This window comes from Mustela nivalis (genome assembly GCF_964662115.1).
Source record: "Mustela nivalis genome assembly, chromosome: 8".
Lineage (NCBI taxonomy): Eukaryota > Metazoa > Chordata > Mammalia > Carnivora > Mustelidae > Mustela > Mustela nivalis.
This window is the reverse complement of record NC_139027.1, coordinates 102,486,437-102,503,625: the sequence shown is the minus strand read 5'-3', so window position 1 is coordinate 102,503,625 and position 17,189 is coordinate 102,486,437. Positions and strand designations below refer to the sequence as shown.

General features: G+C 50.4%; 1 protein-coding gene across 5 annotated transcripts in view; it reads right to left on the bottom strand.

Annotated features, from left to right (window-relative positions):
* Window positions 1-15,694, bottom strand: part of OVOL2 (ovo like zinc finger 2) — a 28,635-nt gene extending 12,941 nt beyond the window's left edge. The window contains exons 1-4 of one of the 5 annotated variants that reach the window (XM_082743194.1): window positions 14,176-15,694; window positions 13,818-13,967; window positions 13,277-13,500; window positions 20-209 (exon numbers count right to left, since the gene is read on the bottom strand). In XM_082743194.1, coding sequence (XP_082599320.1) covers window positions 20-209; window positions 13,277-13,500; window positions 13,818-13,967; window positions 14,176-14,275 — 664 coding nt within the window. In that variant the 5' untranslated portion in view covers window positions 14,276-15,694. Of the gene's footprint in view, window positions 1-19; window positions 210-13,276; window positions 13,501-13,617; window positions 13,723-13,807; window positions 14,004-14,175 lie in introns of those variants that run through there. The other 4 variants (XM_082743190.1, XM_082743191.1, XM_082743193.1 and 1 more) reach the window with 4 other exon arrangements.
* Window positions 15,695-17,189: the final 1,495 nt, after the last annotated feature.

Below are 17,189 nucleotides of genomic sequence, written 5' to 3'. Positions count from 1 at the left end.
GGCACGCCCCCGTCCTCACCTGTGTGCGTGCGGACGTGCCTCTTCAGGTCAAAGGTGTCATTGAAGCCCTTGCCACAGAAGGTGCACAGGTGCCTCTTCACCTGGTTGTGGCACTTGAGGTGCCGGTTGAGCATGCGCTGCAGGCGGAAGGCCTTGCCGCACAGCTCGCAGCTGTGGGCCGCGGGGTCGCTGCACGTGCCTGTGGTGAACTGGGGAGAGAGAGAAGGAGGGGGTGAGGGCTTCAGTGCAGACGGGCACATGAGCTCAGCCCGGGAGCACACCTCCCCCGTGTTTCGCCAGGCTGGGGCTCCTGACCCCTAACCCTAAAACTTCCAAAGGGGTTTGGGGAAGAAAGAACCAAAAGCCCTGTCCCACATTCATTCACCCCCGCTGCCTCAGAACAGACTTGTGATTTCTGGGCACAATGGCTCCCCCCGAACGTCTACGCTTGCGGGCCTACAGCAAGTCAGTGGAAGCTGGATGAGGGGACTGATGATGGGTACTCCTGCGGTGGGAGAAGGTGGTGCCCTCCTCCTCCTTTGCTCCTTCCCGCTGGCCGGAGCTCCAGCAGCCACTCTGGACCATCGAGGGGGAAGCCTGTGCTGAGGATGGAAGGGCAGAAAGAAAGGAGTCCAGGGGCGCCTGGGTGGCTTAGTCATTAAGTGTCTGCCTTTGGCTCAGATCATGATCCCAGGGTCCTGGGTTCAAGCCCTGCTATGGGATCCCTGCTCAGAGGGAAGCCTGCTTCTCCCTCTCTCACTCACCTTGCTAGTGTTCCCTATCTGGCTGTGTCTCTCTGTCAAATAAATAAATAAAATCTTTTAAAAAACATTAAAAAAGGACTCCAGGTCCTGATGAGGGCATGGAGCCTGTTGTAGAGAGTCCCCCAAGACAGACATGGTTAATTCCTTCTTCCCTGTGCCTACTGCTCCCTCCATCAGCAGATGGAGACTCTTTCCTCTCCCCGGGGAGCTGGGCAGGGCCTAGGTAATTTCTAGGTCTTAAGACACTCTGCAGCTGGGGGCACCTGGGTGGCTCAGTCAGTTGAGCGTCTGACTCTTATTTTGTCTCTGGTCATGATCTAAGGTTGTGACATCGAGACCCACTCATTGGGGCTCCATGCTGAGCGAGGATGGAGCCTCCTTGGGGGTTCTACTCCTCTCCCTCTGACCCCGGCCACCCCCCACCACCGTGGGCCCTTTCTCTCTCTTAAAAAAAAGAGAAAGACTACGCAGCTTCCACATGTTCCCTCTTGGAAGCCAGCTGCCTTGTAAGACTATTATGCTACAAGGAAGCTCAAGCATCCATGGGGAGGACAAGACCACTGGCAGAGCCACTGAGATGCCAGATAAAGCCTCACTGGGCCTCCCAGCCCAGCCCATGTCTGCCATCAACTAAGGGACTCTGGCCGATGCCACCCAGGGTAAAGCTGCCTTGCCGGGCCACACCCCAGCTCCTGACCCACAAAAGTAGGAACACCTAACATGATCACTTTGGGAAGTGACTTGGTCAGGACCCCACAGCTTCATTCTCACAAAATAAACAAAAAACCCAGGCCCTGGGCTTCTAGTCCCACATGCTCTCAACGATGCTGGCCACTTCAAAGGCAGAAACTTAAATCTATAATTAAGTGGTGAAATACACCAGAGCCAATATATTCATCAAAGGTTTCCTAGTTACCAAATCAAATCCTTTAGAAGCTTGAGCCGACTGTTCCACTATTTACAAAGGGGGCTCATAACCTGATTTTCATACAAACATCATTAACAGGAAGAGTCGGTCCTTGCTGGCTGAACACCTCCATAACCTCCAATACCTTTCAGCTTCCCTCCACTCTTGGTATCACCCTCCTCGAAGACCCAACTCAGCTGCTCCCCGCTCCCTGATGCAGCTTCTCCAATTACTGCAGCTTCCTCTGCCCCAGCAGTTTTCTGTGCCAGTGAGACCAGGGCCATCAAACCCCAATGTGCACACAAACCCCCTGGGGCTCTTGTCAAAATTTAGGTTCTGATTCAGCAGGTGTGGCAGAGTCTAGACTCTCCTGGGAGATGCCACTATGGCATAGACTGTACTGGGGACATGAGGCTAGGGTACAGCCCTCCCACAGTTCAGCCCTTTATCCCACTCGTTCCAGAGGGTTCCGAACTGCACAGATGTTTCCTCAGCATTCATCTCATCTCCTCAAGTAAAGGCCTTTGCAGAAGTCAGCAAGGGTTTGTGCGGCTTGCTGCCCCCCCATCCTCTAAGCTCTGACTCGGACTGGGGCACAGGGGGTTGATGGGCAGTGGCTCACAAGTGGCAAAATACAAAGGGATTTGGGGAAGGCACAAGACCCCGGCACACAGTTTTTCGGTCGGCCTCCTCGTCTGCATGGGGTTTCATTTGTCTCATCGAACATATGGAGTGCCGGGTCAGCAGCAGGCCCTGTGGTCAGAGCTGCAGGCAGCGCAGTCACCAGGACAGTTTGTCCACAAGAAGCTGCCAGTCTAGTGGGGAAGCAGACCCAACAGAAGGCCACTGATATCGGGGAAGCTCCAGGCACAACGCACACCTCGGAGAGGCACCTACACCAGGAGTAGTGAGCTCACTCCTCAGCCAGGCAAAGATGACTAGGAAAAGAAGGGCAACAGCAAAGAATATTCCAGAAGAGGGCACTAGGCAACAGGGAGACTGCGTGTGGTTCTGCACGACAAGCCTGAACCCAAGAGAGCAGTTAATGAAAGAGAGCTGGGGTAGCAGGGAACGGTAGCTAGCGTCCTCCTTGGGGCTCTACCCTGGGGCCCCCCAAAAACTCAGCTCTATTCAAAAGACAGAGGGGCCACTGGAGGGCACAGAGGAGGATGGCCTCAGGGGTGGGGTTGTTGACCCAATGGGTAGCCACCCTGGGCCTTCCAGCTGCTCACAGCCTAGCTCTGCCCTGTATCCCCCAAAAGGGTACAGCCTGGCCCTCATCCTGAGGGAGACCCAGTTGAGCCCAAGACTTTATTTCTGTCACTAGGATGGGGCAGGTCTTCTTGCTTGGAAGTCCCCATTCTGGGCATTGCAGCCCTTGAAGGACTGTGAAAGACTAAATATGACCCAGAGTGCCTGGGTGGTCCTGGGATCAAGTCCCCAGGGAAGCTGCTGCTTCTTCTCCCTCTGCTCCTCCCCACTGTTGGTGCTCTCTCTCTCATATAGATAAATAAAATCAAAACAAAAAAACAAACAAAAACAAACAACAACAACAAAAAAGACAAAGATGACCCAAGTCTTGGCAAACTGAGTATCTGGAGCTTCTGAAGACCGAGTCTACACAGGAGAAAGGTCACTGAGAGCTGGTGACAGAACACAGACAACTGACCCAGGCAGTTTGATTAAGAACGTGCAGAAAGCTAGAACTGTTCCTGCAGAATGTTCTTAAAGCCTTGCCAACTTACACTCCAAACCCAAACTCCTGTTTACTTTCAGCCTTTTGGTAAATTCCTATTTTTAAAATGCTCTGCATGTAATATGGATACCTTCTATTAGAGTCCAGGATGAAAACTTTAAATCACTGGCATTATTTTGCTTGAACAGAATAAAATCTTGAAGGATAGAGAGAAAAGAGGTTAGCGACAGTTTAAGGGAGTGCAGGCCCAGGGGATCATCTGACCAAGCTACAGGAAGCCTTTGAACACAGGGGAGAACTTGAGAAGGGGGGAGGAGACTGGGGACTAAGCTCCCCCACCCCCCAACTGCAGTCCCAGGAAGAGTTTTCCTCTGGTTTTCAAAACCAGAAAAACAAAAACAAAAAAATAAATAGAAATTCTTCAGGTGTGCCTCCACAAAGGCAAATTTTCCATTTCTCTGTCTTCCTATACATCCCCATTCCACAGGACGGCAAACTGAGCCCGCACCAAGGGGCTCATTTAGGGAATCCATGAAGCACTGTTTGCCACCTCTCTATGACCAATCCAGCACCTGGACATTAACAAATTATATCTGAAGCCTTAAAGGGGCCTTGTTGAAAGAAGTGTAGTTAATTAAATGGCAAAAGACCATGGCTGATGAAGCCAGCTTCTGCCAGACTATTTCAATTCTCAGAAAGGAAGGACTATTTGTAGGATAAATTCCTAAATGTGAAATTTATCCCAGAGTATATTTCACATATCAGGTGCCCTGAAATTCTGTCTGTAATGGCAAAAGACCAGGAACTACCTATATGTCCATCCATAAAGGCTTTGAAAAGACGGTAGAACCATGTAACTAAAGCAGCTAGAAAAAGGAAACAGTGTCAGCTGTCAGATACCTGATCCAGCCAGTCAAGCCCCCAGAAGATTCTAGTTAGCCACCATCTGATCATAAACATGAGAGAAACCTCAGGCAAGAATGGCCCAACTAAGCCCAGTCATTCTGCAGAACTAGAATACAGAATAAGTTAGGCAACTAGGGGTGCCTGGGTAGCTCAGTTGGTTGGGCGTCTGCCTTTGGCTCAGGTCATGATCCCAGGGTCCTGGGATAGAGCCCAGCTTCGGGCTCCCTGCTCAGCTGGGATCCTGCTTCTCCTTCTTCCTCTGTCTCTCCCCTCCCCCTGACTCTGTGCTCAGGTGTGTACTCTCTCTCTCTCTCAAATAAATAAAGTCTTTGGAAAAAATACACTTAGGCTGCTAAATGTGGGGTTATTCGTGAAAGCGCAACAGGGAACTGTAATAGTAAGAAATGGGTCACATTCTCTCCAGGGTACCAGATCTGCCACATTTCCTAATGTTCTCCCCAGAACGGGCTGCAGGATACAGACAACATATCCGATTCCCGGAATGACATCCCAGGGGCCTGAGTACCAGCAATCCCTCCCCAGGTCACTGGTCCATCTTTACAATGTTTACAGAGGTTTACACCTAATACCTGACCTCCTAAGGGTTCAAAATAAGGTTAACCAAATCTGACCTCATTACCCTACTTTGCAGGGTAGACCCGAACTAGTTATGTTTTGGCCATCTTGGTTACAGAATGAGAGGGGAACAAACAGACAGGAGTGTTAGGGATCAAATAAAAACCTACTCCTGCCATCACCCACTTGTGGGATGTCATTTAATATCCCTGAGCTACAACTTCCCCTCTGTAAGGATGACAAAATGGCAGGGTGCCTGGTGGGCTTGGTCGGTGGAGCATGTGACTCTCGATCTCAGGGTTGTGAGTTCAAGCCTCACGTTGGATGTAGAGATGACTTAAAAAAAAAAAAAAAGATAAAATGGTATTAGATGAGCCATCTTCAGCAGCACGAGGATCTAAGAGCAGAGTCTGTTTTCCTTTTCCTTAAGTTCAAGCCCTGCTCTGCCACTTACAGTCTGTGAGGTACAGTCTGAGAGAGATTACTCCCTCTCTCTAAGCCTTAATACGTGCACAGTAACTTTATCTGCCTCTCCGAATTGTTAAGGAATTAAATAAGGAAAGCTATGTAAAAAGGACCTGGAGGGGGCGCCTGAGTGGCACAGTGAGTCAAGCAATGAACTCAGTTTTGGCTTTAAGCTCCACTCAGGATCTCAGGGTCCTGAGGTCACCCTGAGTGGAGCTCCACCCTAAGTGTGGAGTCTGCTTAAGACTCTCTCTGCCCCTCCTGACTGTGCTCTCTCTCTCAAATAAAATAAATAAATCTTAAAAACAAAAACAAAGGACCTGGAGGTCAGTAACACGTAACTCATAAGACAGGTTCTGTGACTCTGAATAAAAGGTAATTGGTCCAAATCTCTCGTTTCTCTGTTGCCCATTTGAATTTTCTCTCTGATGGAAAAAAAATAAAAAAGGGAACTAACCTTCAGTATGAGCAGGCAAGGCCCAGTCCTTCATCCACAACTCTGAAAACCAATGTTCTTACCTATCTCCCTTCTGCCATAAAAGTGGGCCCAAGCAGACACGGAGCTACAAGGCAGACTTCATCCCCTTTGGTGTCAATATTCCTGTGGTTTTTTTTTTTTTTTAAGATTTTATTTATTTATTTGACAGAGAGAGATCACAAGCAGGCAAGAGGCAGGCAGAGAGCAAGGGAAGCAGGCTCCCTGCTGAGCAGAGAGCCAGATGAGGGACTTGACCCTAGGACCCTGAGATCATGACCCGAGCAGAAGGCAGTGGCTTAACCCACTGAGCCACCCAGGTGCCCCAATATTCCTGTGTTTTGATATGGAACCCACTAAGGTGTTTAATTATATAGGGCACTGCTCCAGACCTGCCGTGGTGGTGGGGTGGGGGGGGCAAGGGGGTGGGGCGCGGGGTATATACACCATGCTACCTTCTGGATAAGCTCAACAGTCTCACCCTTTATCCAAAATTAATCCTTCGCAAAAGGCTTCTTAAGGAAATGTGGGAGCTACCATGGACGGTGGGAGGTGACATCGGTCTGGAGATTGATTTAGGGCAAGAAAGACGTCTTGAGAGACTGAGTGATTCTCCAGCCCCATGGTTGGGGGGCGCTTTCTTGCTTGCTGTCCTGTTTCCTGCAAGATCTCTACTTTCATTTTAAAAAACACACAGGTTTCCCTCTAGGCCTTCTAAAAGAACAGGTCTTTGCAGCAAAAACAAACCAATCATTGTATCAGGGCTGCTGAAAACTGCAGGAGTGTCTGGGAGGTAGGGACTTTGGCTGGCCCTCTGACCAACTTCAAAGCTGGCTAAGGTCACTTACCTGTCAAACTTCTAAAGCAAAAAAAAATCCTTTACTTTCTGTTGATGCTTCCAACAGAAAAGTTTATTAAATTATTAATGGTCCTATTTCCTGTGGGAGAGTACTGTGAAGGTGGTGGCCATCTGGATAAGATTTTCACACTAAGCAAGGGGCACCTGGTTGGCTCAGTTGGCAGAGCATGGGACTCCTGATCTTGGGGTCGTGAGCTGGAGTTGCATGTTGGGCAAAGAGATTACTTTAAAACAACAACAACAACAACAACAAAACAAACAGGGGCACCTGGGTGGCTCAGTCAGTTAAGTTTCTGCCTTTGGCTCAGGTCATGATCTTAGAGTCCTGGGATCGAGCCCCACATCAGGCTCCCTGCTCAGAAGGAAGTCTGCTTCTCCCTCTGCCTCTGCCCCACACCCCTGCTCGTGCTCTCTCTCTCAAATAAATAAATAAATAACATTAAAAAAATTAAACAAACAAAAAAACATGCTAAGCATATTACCCAATTCCCTTGGGATAAAAAATTCCCTCCTGGTCCCTGTATCACTTCTTTAGGGTTCACAACTCCACTATATGGTAGAATAGAGAACCTTTTCAAACGCAAGGATAATGAAGAGCATACATCCTTATAATCCAGGAAAAAACTGTGGCTCCAAGAGAACTAACCTGCCCTTGGTCGCATAACTTGTAGGTGCCCATATTGAGCAAAACTTGTACCTATACTTCCCCTGGACATGCTCAAGGATCTGGGCATGGTGTGGGGGAGACAGAGAGGATGAATCCTATTGTTTGTCTCATATCATGGTGAGAAATAGCTTCATGTCAGACTGTCAACCCTAATGGCTACAGTGTCAAAGATACTTCCCACAATGCAACACAACAACCGTAAAATAACAAGGATCCTTGGGTTGGACTTGGCTACTAAAAACTGTGTCAAATTCAAGGAAACCCCTTTGGGCTTTTCCCTTCTTTCCTTGAAAATGAGGGGATTGGACCACACAAGCTTTAAGGGTCTCTGTAGTGGTTCCTATGGATGGATACTCTTCTCAGCATCTATTCCTACTTTTCCTGGTGGGCCGTCCCATACTGTGGAGGCTAAAAAGCTATAAACTACATTTCCCAGGCTCCCTTGCAGTTTTAGATGTGACTTGGGTTCCACCAGTTTACATACACTACTAGGAGATTTGAATTTGGGCCTGAGTTCGTTGGGCAGAGGCATCACGATGCAGGAGCAGGCAGCCATAGAGGCCACTGGGTGTAGCTCCCTTAGTGGCCAGTTCTGCAGTGTGTCTCTGGAATTATATCCTGGTCTTTCTTTTGGTCCATTTATTATTCTATCATTAACCATGCTCAGCTGAAGCTAACGACAATGGATTCTGTTGTCTGCAACTAAACCCACTTCACCCATGTTCAAATGAAAACCCAGTGCAATGAACACTTACATGGTTCTCTTATTCCTTTTCCCCCTCTTCATTAATTTAGCCTTTTTTTGAGCATGTCTTCCAGATATTTTCCCAGATCTGTGTTTCTTCTTGCTCCCTATCTCCTTCCAAATGTTGTCATTTACATCCTGCCTGTACTTCTATTCTATGTTGACTTCTGTCCTCCTATGAGTCAGGCATTAGTGTACCAGGTGCTGGGGATATGAGCCTGGTAGGAATGTTCCCTGCAGTCGGTAGGTCTAGAGTCAAGAAGAGGAGTCTGGTCAGCCAAATATCAGACACATGGTCAGTGAGTTACAATGGGTGTGGGGGCAAGGGGAAGCCAATTCTCCCTCAGGAGATAAAAGACAATAGGCAAGGAGTTAGGGACAGAGCTTATGCTCTCTTACAAAAATCAAATGGATGGGTTTTTAAAAACCGCTTAAATCCATGATTCACACAACAATATTTTAAAAATAAACAAGTTGGCCATCGCTGTAGAATTCTGGTGAACCAGCAGATTAGCTGGAAAACTGTTACACAAAGGGAATCTTTTTTGGCCTTTCCTAAAGGAACTGTCTCACTGGGATCCAAACAGCAGGAGAGGGGAAATAAATCTCTATACAAGAATATCGGCTAAGAAATGAAGGACAGACTATCACAACCATTGATAACCTAAATCCCTTAGACTCTGAGTATTGACAGCTGCTAACATCACAGAGAGGCAACCAAATACCGTGTGCTTCTTGATGTTAATAGATGACCCTCTCCCCTGACATATTTTTTTAGCTAAAATAAATACACTTGAGCAAGCATCTAAAGCAAGTGTTGTCCAACAGAACTTTCTGCAATGACAGAAATGTTCTAGTCTATATTGTCCACTACAGTAACCACTGGTCTCACGTGGTTGCTGAGCACCTGAAATGTGGCTCATGCAACTGAGGGACTTAATTTTTAATTTTACTTAGTTTAAATTTAAACAGTCACGTGTGACTTTGGCTACCGGGGTGGGCAGTGCAGCTACAGAACCAACTACCCATTTAGAGAAAACACAGAAGACCAAGGAGTGTTAGACTCCGTGGTGATGCATTCCTCAAAATCCAGATTGTTAGCAACACTCCAAGCAAATTACTCATCTCTTCAATAATTAACTTATAAGGGCATGAAAAAGAGATGGAGGGAACGTGAACAAATTATAGAAGAAATGAAAAACACTGTGTAGACATTGTGTGGTCCTGATTCAGCAAACTGAAAAAAATACAAATTTATAAGACAATCAGCAATGTGGGGCTCAGTGGGTTAATCCTCTGCCTTCGGCTCAGGTCATGATCCCAGGGTCCTGGGATGGAGCCCCACATCAGGCTCTCTGCTCAGCAGGGACCCTGCTTCCCCCTCTCTCTCTCTGCCTGCCTCTCTGCCTACTTGTGACCTCTCTCTCTCTGTGTCCAATAAACAGATAAAATCTTAAAAAAAAAAAAAAAAAAAAAGACAATCAGCAATGTGAATACTGCTGTTAATGTGGGTGTGATCATGTATTTTGGCCTTTATCTATCAGAGGCACATTCTGAGGTATTACAGTTGAAATAATATGATAAATGAGATTTGCTTCAAAATCATGGGTCAGGGATGGGCGGGGGGTTGGATGGGCAGGAATGGCCATAGATTACTGGTTGTTGGGGCTGGGTGACAAATGATGGGAAGAAAGGAAAAAGACGACCACACGTTCCCACATCTGGCACAACTTGAAGACTTGGACTATAGAGCCAGGTAAAAGACCAAAAATACTTTAGAAGGAATTCTACACTCAATTCCTTTTAAAGTACCCTTGGGAGAGGCCAAAGGAAGAGAACCAGAAGGGGAAAATGGGAGAAGACAGATTCACTTGCTACTCTACACTTGCACCTGGGTCCCACCAGCTACTGAGTCAGGAAGAAAAAATGTCTGTCAACTAACTGATTTAAATTCAGAGTTACTTAGCTCCTGATAAACCTTCAAAGAAAGGGCAATGGTGGTCTCTGCCCTGCAGCTGAAGTCCTGCGAATGGCACCAACACAGAAGAGACTTAAAGCCACCTGGACCTGTCACTACTTCCTTCTTGGATACACATGATCTCTCCACCTCAATCTGTTTGGAAAATTACTGAATCCTTGGTAGTAAAGAGACAATTTTGCAAACTGCCCCGAGGCACACAGTCATAAGGCAGATAGGCTGGAAAATGCCAGTTTCCTAACCAGCACCTGCAACTCCTTTCTAGATCCACTTACCAGCACAGCCGGATTGGCAAATCCCTTGTTCCCACTGTAGGCAACAAAACGTTGCACCTTATGGAAACCTGCCATACATCACTGTTTGCTAACTCCCTCGAGTTAGAGAATATGCTTGAAAGTGCTAGACACTCTGCACCCTCATTTCATCTAACCAACCCTTGTGAGAGGCCGATTCTATTGCTTTTCCATTTTACAGGTCAGAAAAATGAAGACTCAGGCCAGATAATGTGTTCCTAACACAGCTAGTGAGATGGACCCAACTGATGTCTTCCTCCTCAGGACCCTTCCAGAACCCCTCCTGTGCAGGAACATCTACCCCTCTCAGCTTGGCCCCTTCAGCATCTCGCCCTGGCCCAGCTCCTCACCTTCTCCCACTCTTCTCTCTGACCCTACCAGGTCCATTTTCCATCTTCAGGGACCAGAACTTTGAGTACTTTACCTACTCAAGCTTCAGGCTCAGACCATGACCCTGCTCTATCTAAAGCCTGCCTCTCCCTTCCCCGCTGCCCTCAAATCCACACCAAGAAACCTTCCCTGGCTCAGAATTTATTACCTCTTTGCTTGTGCTTTAGCATTCCTTTTGCTGGAACAGAATTATTAATTAATTGTGTCTTCCCACCAACTCAGAGAATTCTAGCTGGAGCTAATGGGCACCTACCATGTTCCCCTCTTCACTCACTTATTATGTTTACCACTCTTTATGGTAGGTATCATTATTATTCCCATTTCACAGACAAGGAAACTGAGGCCAAGAGGGATTAGCCACTTAGCCAAGGTCAGGCAGCTAAAAAGTGACAAAGCCAGAGCCTAGGTGCTTAACCATTACTGTTCGATGATTCTAGAATATGAGGCAGGGAACATTTTTATCTCCTGGCTGCCCGGCACAGAGCAGGCACCCCATAATGTTAAATGGGACTTTGCCTCTCTGCGGGGCACTGGCTCAAACCTGCCCCTCCCCTAGTCCTGTGAGCCAACTGCTAGGTGAGTGCCTTTAAGTCATACAAACTCAGTCATTATGCATCACCTATGGGCCTCATCCTGGAGAAGCATTCCTTTTCTTCGGGTTAAGAAACTAATTTTTAAGAGAGCAGCGGGGTTTGTGTGGAACTCTAGAATTATGCAATATGCTAAGTCACAAGTAATTTGGACAATCCTCTGGACAATCCTCTGAAACCGGCCAATACTACAGAGGATAATTCTGGAGGCTTGGAGCATCTTAATACCAACATGTCTCCTATTTTCAGATGGAGGCTGAGAGGGGAAAGGAATCTAAACATCCTTAGTAAACAAATGGAACTTCTCCGGAAGTTGTGCGAAGGTTGCGGAGCTAACACTCTACCCCAGCCCCCAACCCCCAGCCCTGGGGGCAGCATGTAGGCAAGATCATAGAAATAATATTGTGGTTTATTTATTCCTTTAATCCAGGGCTCCATTGGCGATGTATGCCTGGGACAAGAGAGAGCTCCTAAAATACTAGTTAAGGGACTGGATCTTTCCCCCCCTGCCACTTTCTCCCCAGGGTAATCTGGAAAATTGGGGGACCGAGGGGCAAACAGACTACATGCAATCCCAAAACAACGTTGCAATTGTCCTTCCAGGCCGGTGATAAATATGCAAGTGGGACACTTTGTAGAATTTCCTGGAGGGCAGAGTTACCAGCCTCAGGCAAACTGTCCCCTCCCACTTAACCCCATCGGGCCCACAAAGCCTCAGGCCGGCTGACTTTGAACCTCAGCAGCCCACTTAACACCAAGCAGCATGAGCCGTAGCAACCTTTAAAGACGTCTTTCCAGAGGATTTTGGCTCCAGCCACTAGCCTCAATTCATAACCAAATGCATCCTAGGCAGCTCCCAAGCCAAACCCCAGGAACCAGTAATATTCATAGGGAGGGATGGCCTCGCCCAGGAAAAGTAACCTAGTCTTACCCAATCCACAGCAAACACTAGAGTTCCTCCTCCCCATTCCCCCATCCCCCTCCTGGGCAGAAGGGCTGCAGGACCCCTCTGGCGTGGGCAGGAATTATCGACCACCACCCAGGGCCTGGAGCCCGCAGAGTCCCACTAGGCTAGGAAATGGGGTCCTGTGATTCCTAAAACACCACTGAGGCTCCAGCTAACTAAATAAGTGGAATGGGATTCCTTAATCTTGAGGGTAGCGGATACATTTGAGCAGGGGATCATGTAAGTTCTATCCAGAAAAGCCAGATGAATGTCTCGATAAGATGTCGCCTACCATTCTAGGAGACTTGAGGTGGGAGGGAATGAAGAATGATAATGCGGGGTAACGAAAACTCCAAGCCACTGGGGGCGGGGCACTGAGGCAATTTGCAGTTGAACCCCTTTATCCATCAATTTAATTCAGGAAGATTTGAGAGAGATGACAAATTTAAAGTGCCCAGCACAGACCTCCGGTCTAACGGGCACTCCATAATTGTCAATGGGAATAGCTGTTACCGTGAGAGGTTCGCTGTGTGCCAAACGGCCGCCACTGCCTCCAGAACGCAAGGAAGTGTGTGAAACTCAGAATTAAAGCGCTAGGAATGCGCCGCAGAGAATGGAATTCCTGAGAGCCTGGATCCTTCCTTTCCGAACCCGGGAACCCCGACGGCCTGGTGATTCTTTAGGCTCTGCACACAGAATGGGGTACTAGAGGGCCGAAACTGGGCCTGGTTCTTTTAGGCAGTTCCAGAGGCCACCCCCGCGGACCATGCCGGCTCAGGAGCCGGCCTCCAGGGCTTAGCGGCGCGGGCCGTTGGCTACCCAGCAGACAGGAGGACGCGCAGAGCCGCCCTGGCCGAGACCCAGAGGCAGGTGCAGGATCCGCGCAGAGGGCGCGCTCGGTACCCGGGTGCACCGGTGCCCGGGTGCGCGGGCGGGCGCGGCAGGGAGGGGCGCCGGCTCCGGGAGCCCGACGCCAGGGCGTGGTGCAGGTGGCAGCGGGGGCAGAGTCGACACCGTACCTTGATTTTCGACCTGGCGACCGGGCGCTGCATCGCCGCCAGGTGTCCGCCCGGGCCCTCGGCGTCGCCGGGCTCGGAGATTTCGCGTTCGGGGGCGCGCGGGGACGAGCTGCTCTCGGCGCCTCCAGGCTCCCCCGCGCTGCTGCTGCCGCCGCTGCTGCTGCTGCTGCCGCCGTCGCTGCGGCAGTCCTCGGGGGGGTCGTGGAGCAGACGGCCCAGGCCCACTGCGGAGGGAGGGGCGGTGCCCCGACACACAGACACGCGGCGTCAGGCCCGGGCGTCCGCGGCAGTTTGACCTGCGGGCGGTGCCGCCGCCGCCGCCCCGCCCTGGACCTGGGCACCTGGCCAAGTGGGCAACACGCGGGGGTGGACGAGCGAGTCCCCGGCTGGGCCTCCGGAGCGAGCACGGAATTTGGGGGGCGGCTCCTCGGTCCCAATCTCCGCGCCTACAAGGAACCGAGGGCCTTGGGTGGCTGCGGACCCCGCGCGCCAACTTCCCTGTCTCTGGGATAGGGGGGTTAGGGGTCTGACCTCAACCCACCCAGCCCGAGGGGCTGACGGATCCTGGTGCAATCCCATGAGGACGTGGGACTAAGAGTAGCCCCTACTGGCCTTCGGTCTCCCCTCCTTCGGTTCACCTCGGCCCGCGCGGCAGCCAACGGTCCCGCCGCCGGGCAATTACTGGCGCCCACTAGGGGGAAGGGGGCGCAGGGCGTCCGGGTTCCCAGCCTCTCTCCGTCTTCCCGCTCCTCAAGAAGCACCCCTCCCTCCCCGCCGCCCCGAAAGAGGCGGCAAGGGGTGGGGAGTCCAGGCCCCGCGGAGGAGCCGAGGGGACCCGACCACCCCTGCCCCCACTCCGGGAGTCCCGCGCCCAGGCCCGGCCCCCGCGCGGCGCTCACCTGGGATGTAGGTGTCTGCCCTTTCCTCATCCGGGAGCTCATCCCAGCTGCGGACGGAGACCCCCGGGCTCCTCCTCTTCACCAGGAAGACTTTGGGCATGGCGTGGCCCCTCCCCGGCCGGCGGCCCCCTCCTCCCGGCTGCTCCCCGCTAGAAACTGCGGCAGGGACTCGATCCCCGGCTCCCGGCGGCCAGAGCCCACCTTCCCGCCTAGCCTGCCCTCTCCCTCCGCCCCCCGCCGCGGCGCGGCCCAGGCCTCTCCCCCGCACGCCCGGCGACTCCCAGCCTCCAGGCTCCGCGACACCTATGCCTTAAATCGCGGGTGAGACCACGCCGAGGAAAAAGTTTCATAAGGTGGAATAGAAAAGGCACCAGGAAACTTGGGAGTGAGCATGCGCCCTGCAACATAACGGTGTCAACAAGCTCGCTACCTGTCCGACCGGTTCCGGCGGCCGGGGCTGCCTGTTCCAGCCCTTCCTTAGGCATGAATGTTTGCAAAAGAATTTAACGTCTGATTCTTCCCCCCTCCCCTTTTTAAAAAGGGAAGAACATTTTTTAATCAACCTCTCGCCCCAGTCCCCATCACATGCATCTCAGGGCAAACTCTTAGAGGTAAGCCCCCAGGTCCGCTTCCCCGGGCATCCATCCTAAGAGTTGGAGCTTCCTGCGAGTTGCACCCCCTTTCCCCGCCCCCAGGTAAATTGTCTCCGACAGGCAAGCAAGAAAATGGCTCAGTTCCTCCGGTCTTGGTGGATGGTTGCCGCGGCTCGTTGAAATCTCGGCGGGCGGAAGGTGGAGGCGGCGGGGAGATTGCAGGGCTCATCTCGTAAGGGGGGGGGCGACTTGGGGACTTAGGCTCACCATCATTTACAACAATCCCCCAAATAAACACGGTAATAATATGATTTAAAGTTCGGTAGCTTTAGAACACGTCATTATTGATTTGTGCCGTACAATCTAGGAAAAACAAATCGGCTAGCTCTGCTAAAGCAGCTTCCACCCCAAGACCTACCGCTCCAAGAGCCCCATCAACCCAGATAAACACACAATGGAAACAAAAGCCAAGCGCATGTTATGCAAACGCGGCTTCGTAACAAATTTCTTATCCTTGCCCACTCCCATTATGGTCTCCCCCCAACCGCCCGCTCCCCAAATTCTGAGGTTGGGAAACACGTTTCCCAGCAAAGTGAAGTCGGCTGCTACTGGGGAGTTGGCTGGAGAGCTTTGTATTTATTTTTGGTTTTGGCTTTTCCTCTGCCTTTATACCTGGAGGGGGAGTTGGGAGAGAAGGAAGAGGAGTTGGTAAGAGAAAGATGCCAAGTTTCTAAGAGCAGCAGTGCCGGCATTTGGGGAGCGCGCGCTGTCCCTCTCACGGCCGCTGCTCGGGTGCCCCCAGGGACGCGCAGCAGTGCCTCCACGGCTGCCGTGCGAGCACTCCTGTGGGCGATCAGACTTGCGCAGGCTCCCGGGGCTGTGCAGGGGCGCGTCTAGCCAGAAGCTCCCTGGCGCCCGCAGCTCGCCCATCCGCCAGACTCACCTGTCTGTAACCTGACCCGCTGCGCGCCCAGCCCACAGGGCTGAGGAATCAACACAGCGGTTTTCCCCGTCCTCTTCCGCCCTGGAATGGCCCTTGGGGACACAGCAGCCTGGTAACGGATTTCTCGGCTCGGTTGGAGTACTCTCCCCGCGCACGGAGAGGGGGCGCAGCTCTCCTGGGTCTGAGAAGCGAGGAGACGCGCCATGCCTCGGGGTCTGCCCTCAAGAGGTCACCCTCTCCTGGCTCAAGCCTGTCTGGACTCCAGATTTTCTGAGAACAATCAACTAAGGACGAAAGACACTTTGATCCGGTTAAGCCCGGAGTGGAGTAGGAAGACATTTCTATAGCGGCACGAGGAAACGAGGCTTCTTTTTAGTCCGTGAAGCTGATGGCGCCGCTGCTGGGAGAATCTGAGAATGTATTTTTATCTACCAACAAACGGAAGATTTTCTAGAAAGGAGCTTGGTTGAATGAAAGTAAAATAAAGTAAAACTATGAAATTACAGAATGACCTCTATCTCATAAAAATCTTTAAAACTTCCCTTAGTTCAAAATTCCTTCTATTGCGAAAAAGGCGGCCAACCCCATTAACAGATTTTTTTCTTTTATTGAATTTTAAATCAATAAGTGCCTGAACCACTTTGTCCTTTATCTGAAAAGAATATAAAATGACAGATTATAAGACTAAAAACCTCAAGAAGCATTGCATCGTTCAGCAGATTCGGGATGAAAATTAACAGAAATAACAACACTTTTTTTCAAGGATTGCTGGATGCACACTTACTATGATATTTGAGGACTGTTTCTTCCGGGGGAAATGAATTCTAATGTGCTATCTTCCTCTCTCTTTTCTTGATCGGACTTGAGAGGGATTTATCAATATTATTAACATTTTCAATGTTTTGCTTTTGTTGACTCTATTTTATGATTAGTTTTCTAAGTATTATGAGGAGCTGATAGGGCATCCCCTAAAAGTAGGATAAGAAATAAGCTCAATTTTTTAAAAAATCTCAAAGCTGGTATTTGAGAGAGGCAGAAGTCTTGATCTGACCCACACCCTGCCCCCCACCTCTCCCCTGGGAGGACAGGGTGACCCTCCCTAGAGTCCTTAGTAGGTGTGTGTGTCCTGCCCTGCTTGAATGCCTAAGTGCTGGGAGCTCGCTTTTTCAAAAAGCAGTCTATTCTGGTTAGGTGACAATACTGTTAGAAAGCTTTTTCTTCTGCTTTAGGGAAGTCTGTTTCCCTGCAATTCCATGTCTCCTCTGCATTCTGCCCTCTCCGGCAGCTGAGACAATGCCTGTGCCTCCCCTCCACCCCCCAGCCCCCTCCCTAGTTCTTCAAATGCATGGAAACAGGCATGGGGGTTCTCACTTAAGACCTCTTTTCTCCAGTAATATGTAGTCAGGTTGAAAATAGACAGGTACGAACCTGCTCAGTGGGATCCTTAGAGGATAAAGAGAGGTTAGGATGATGGGGAA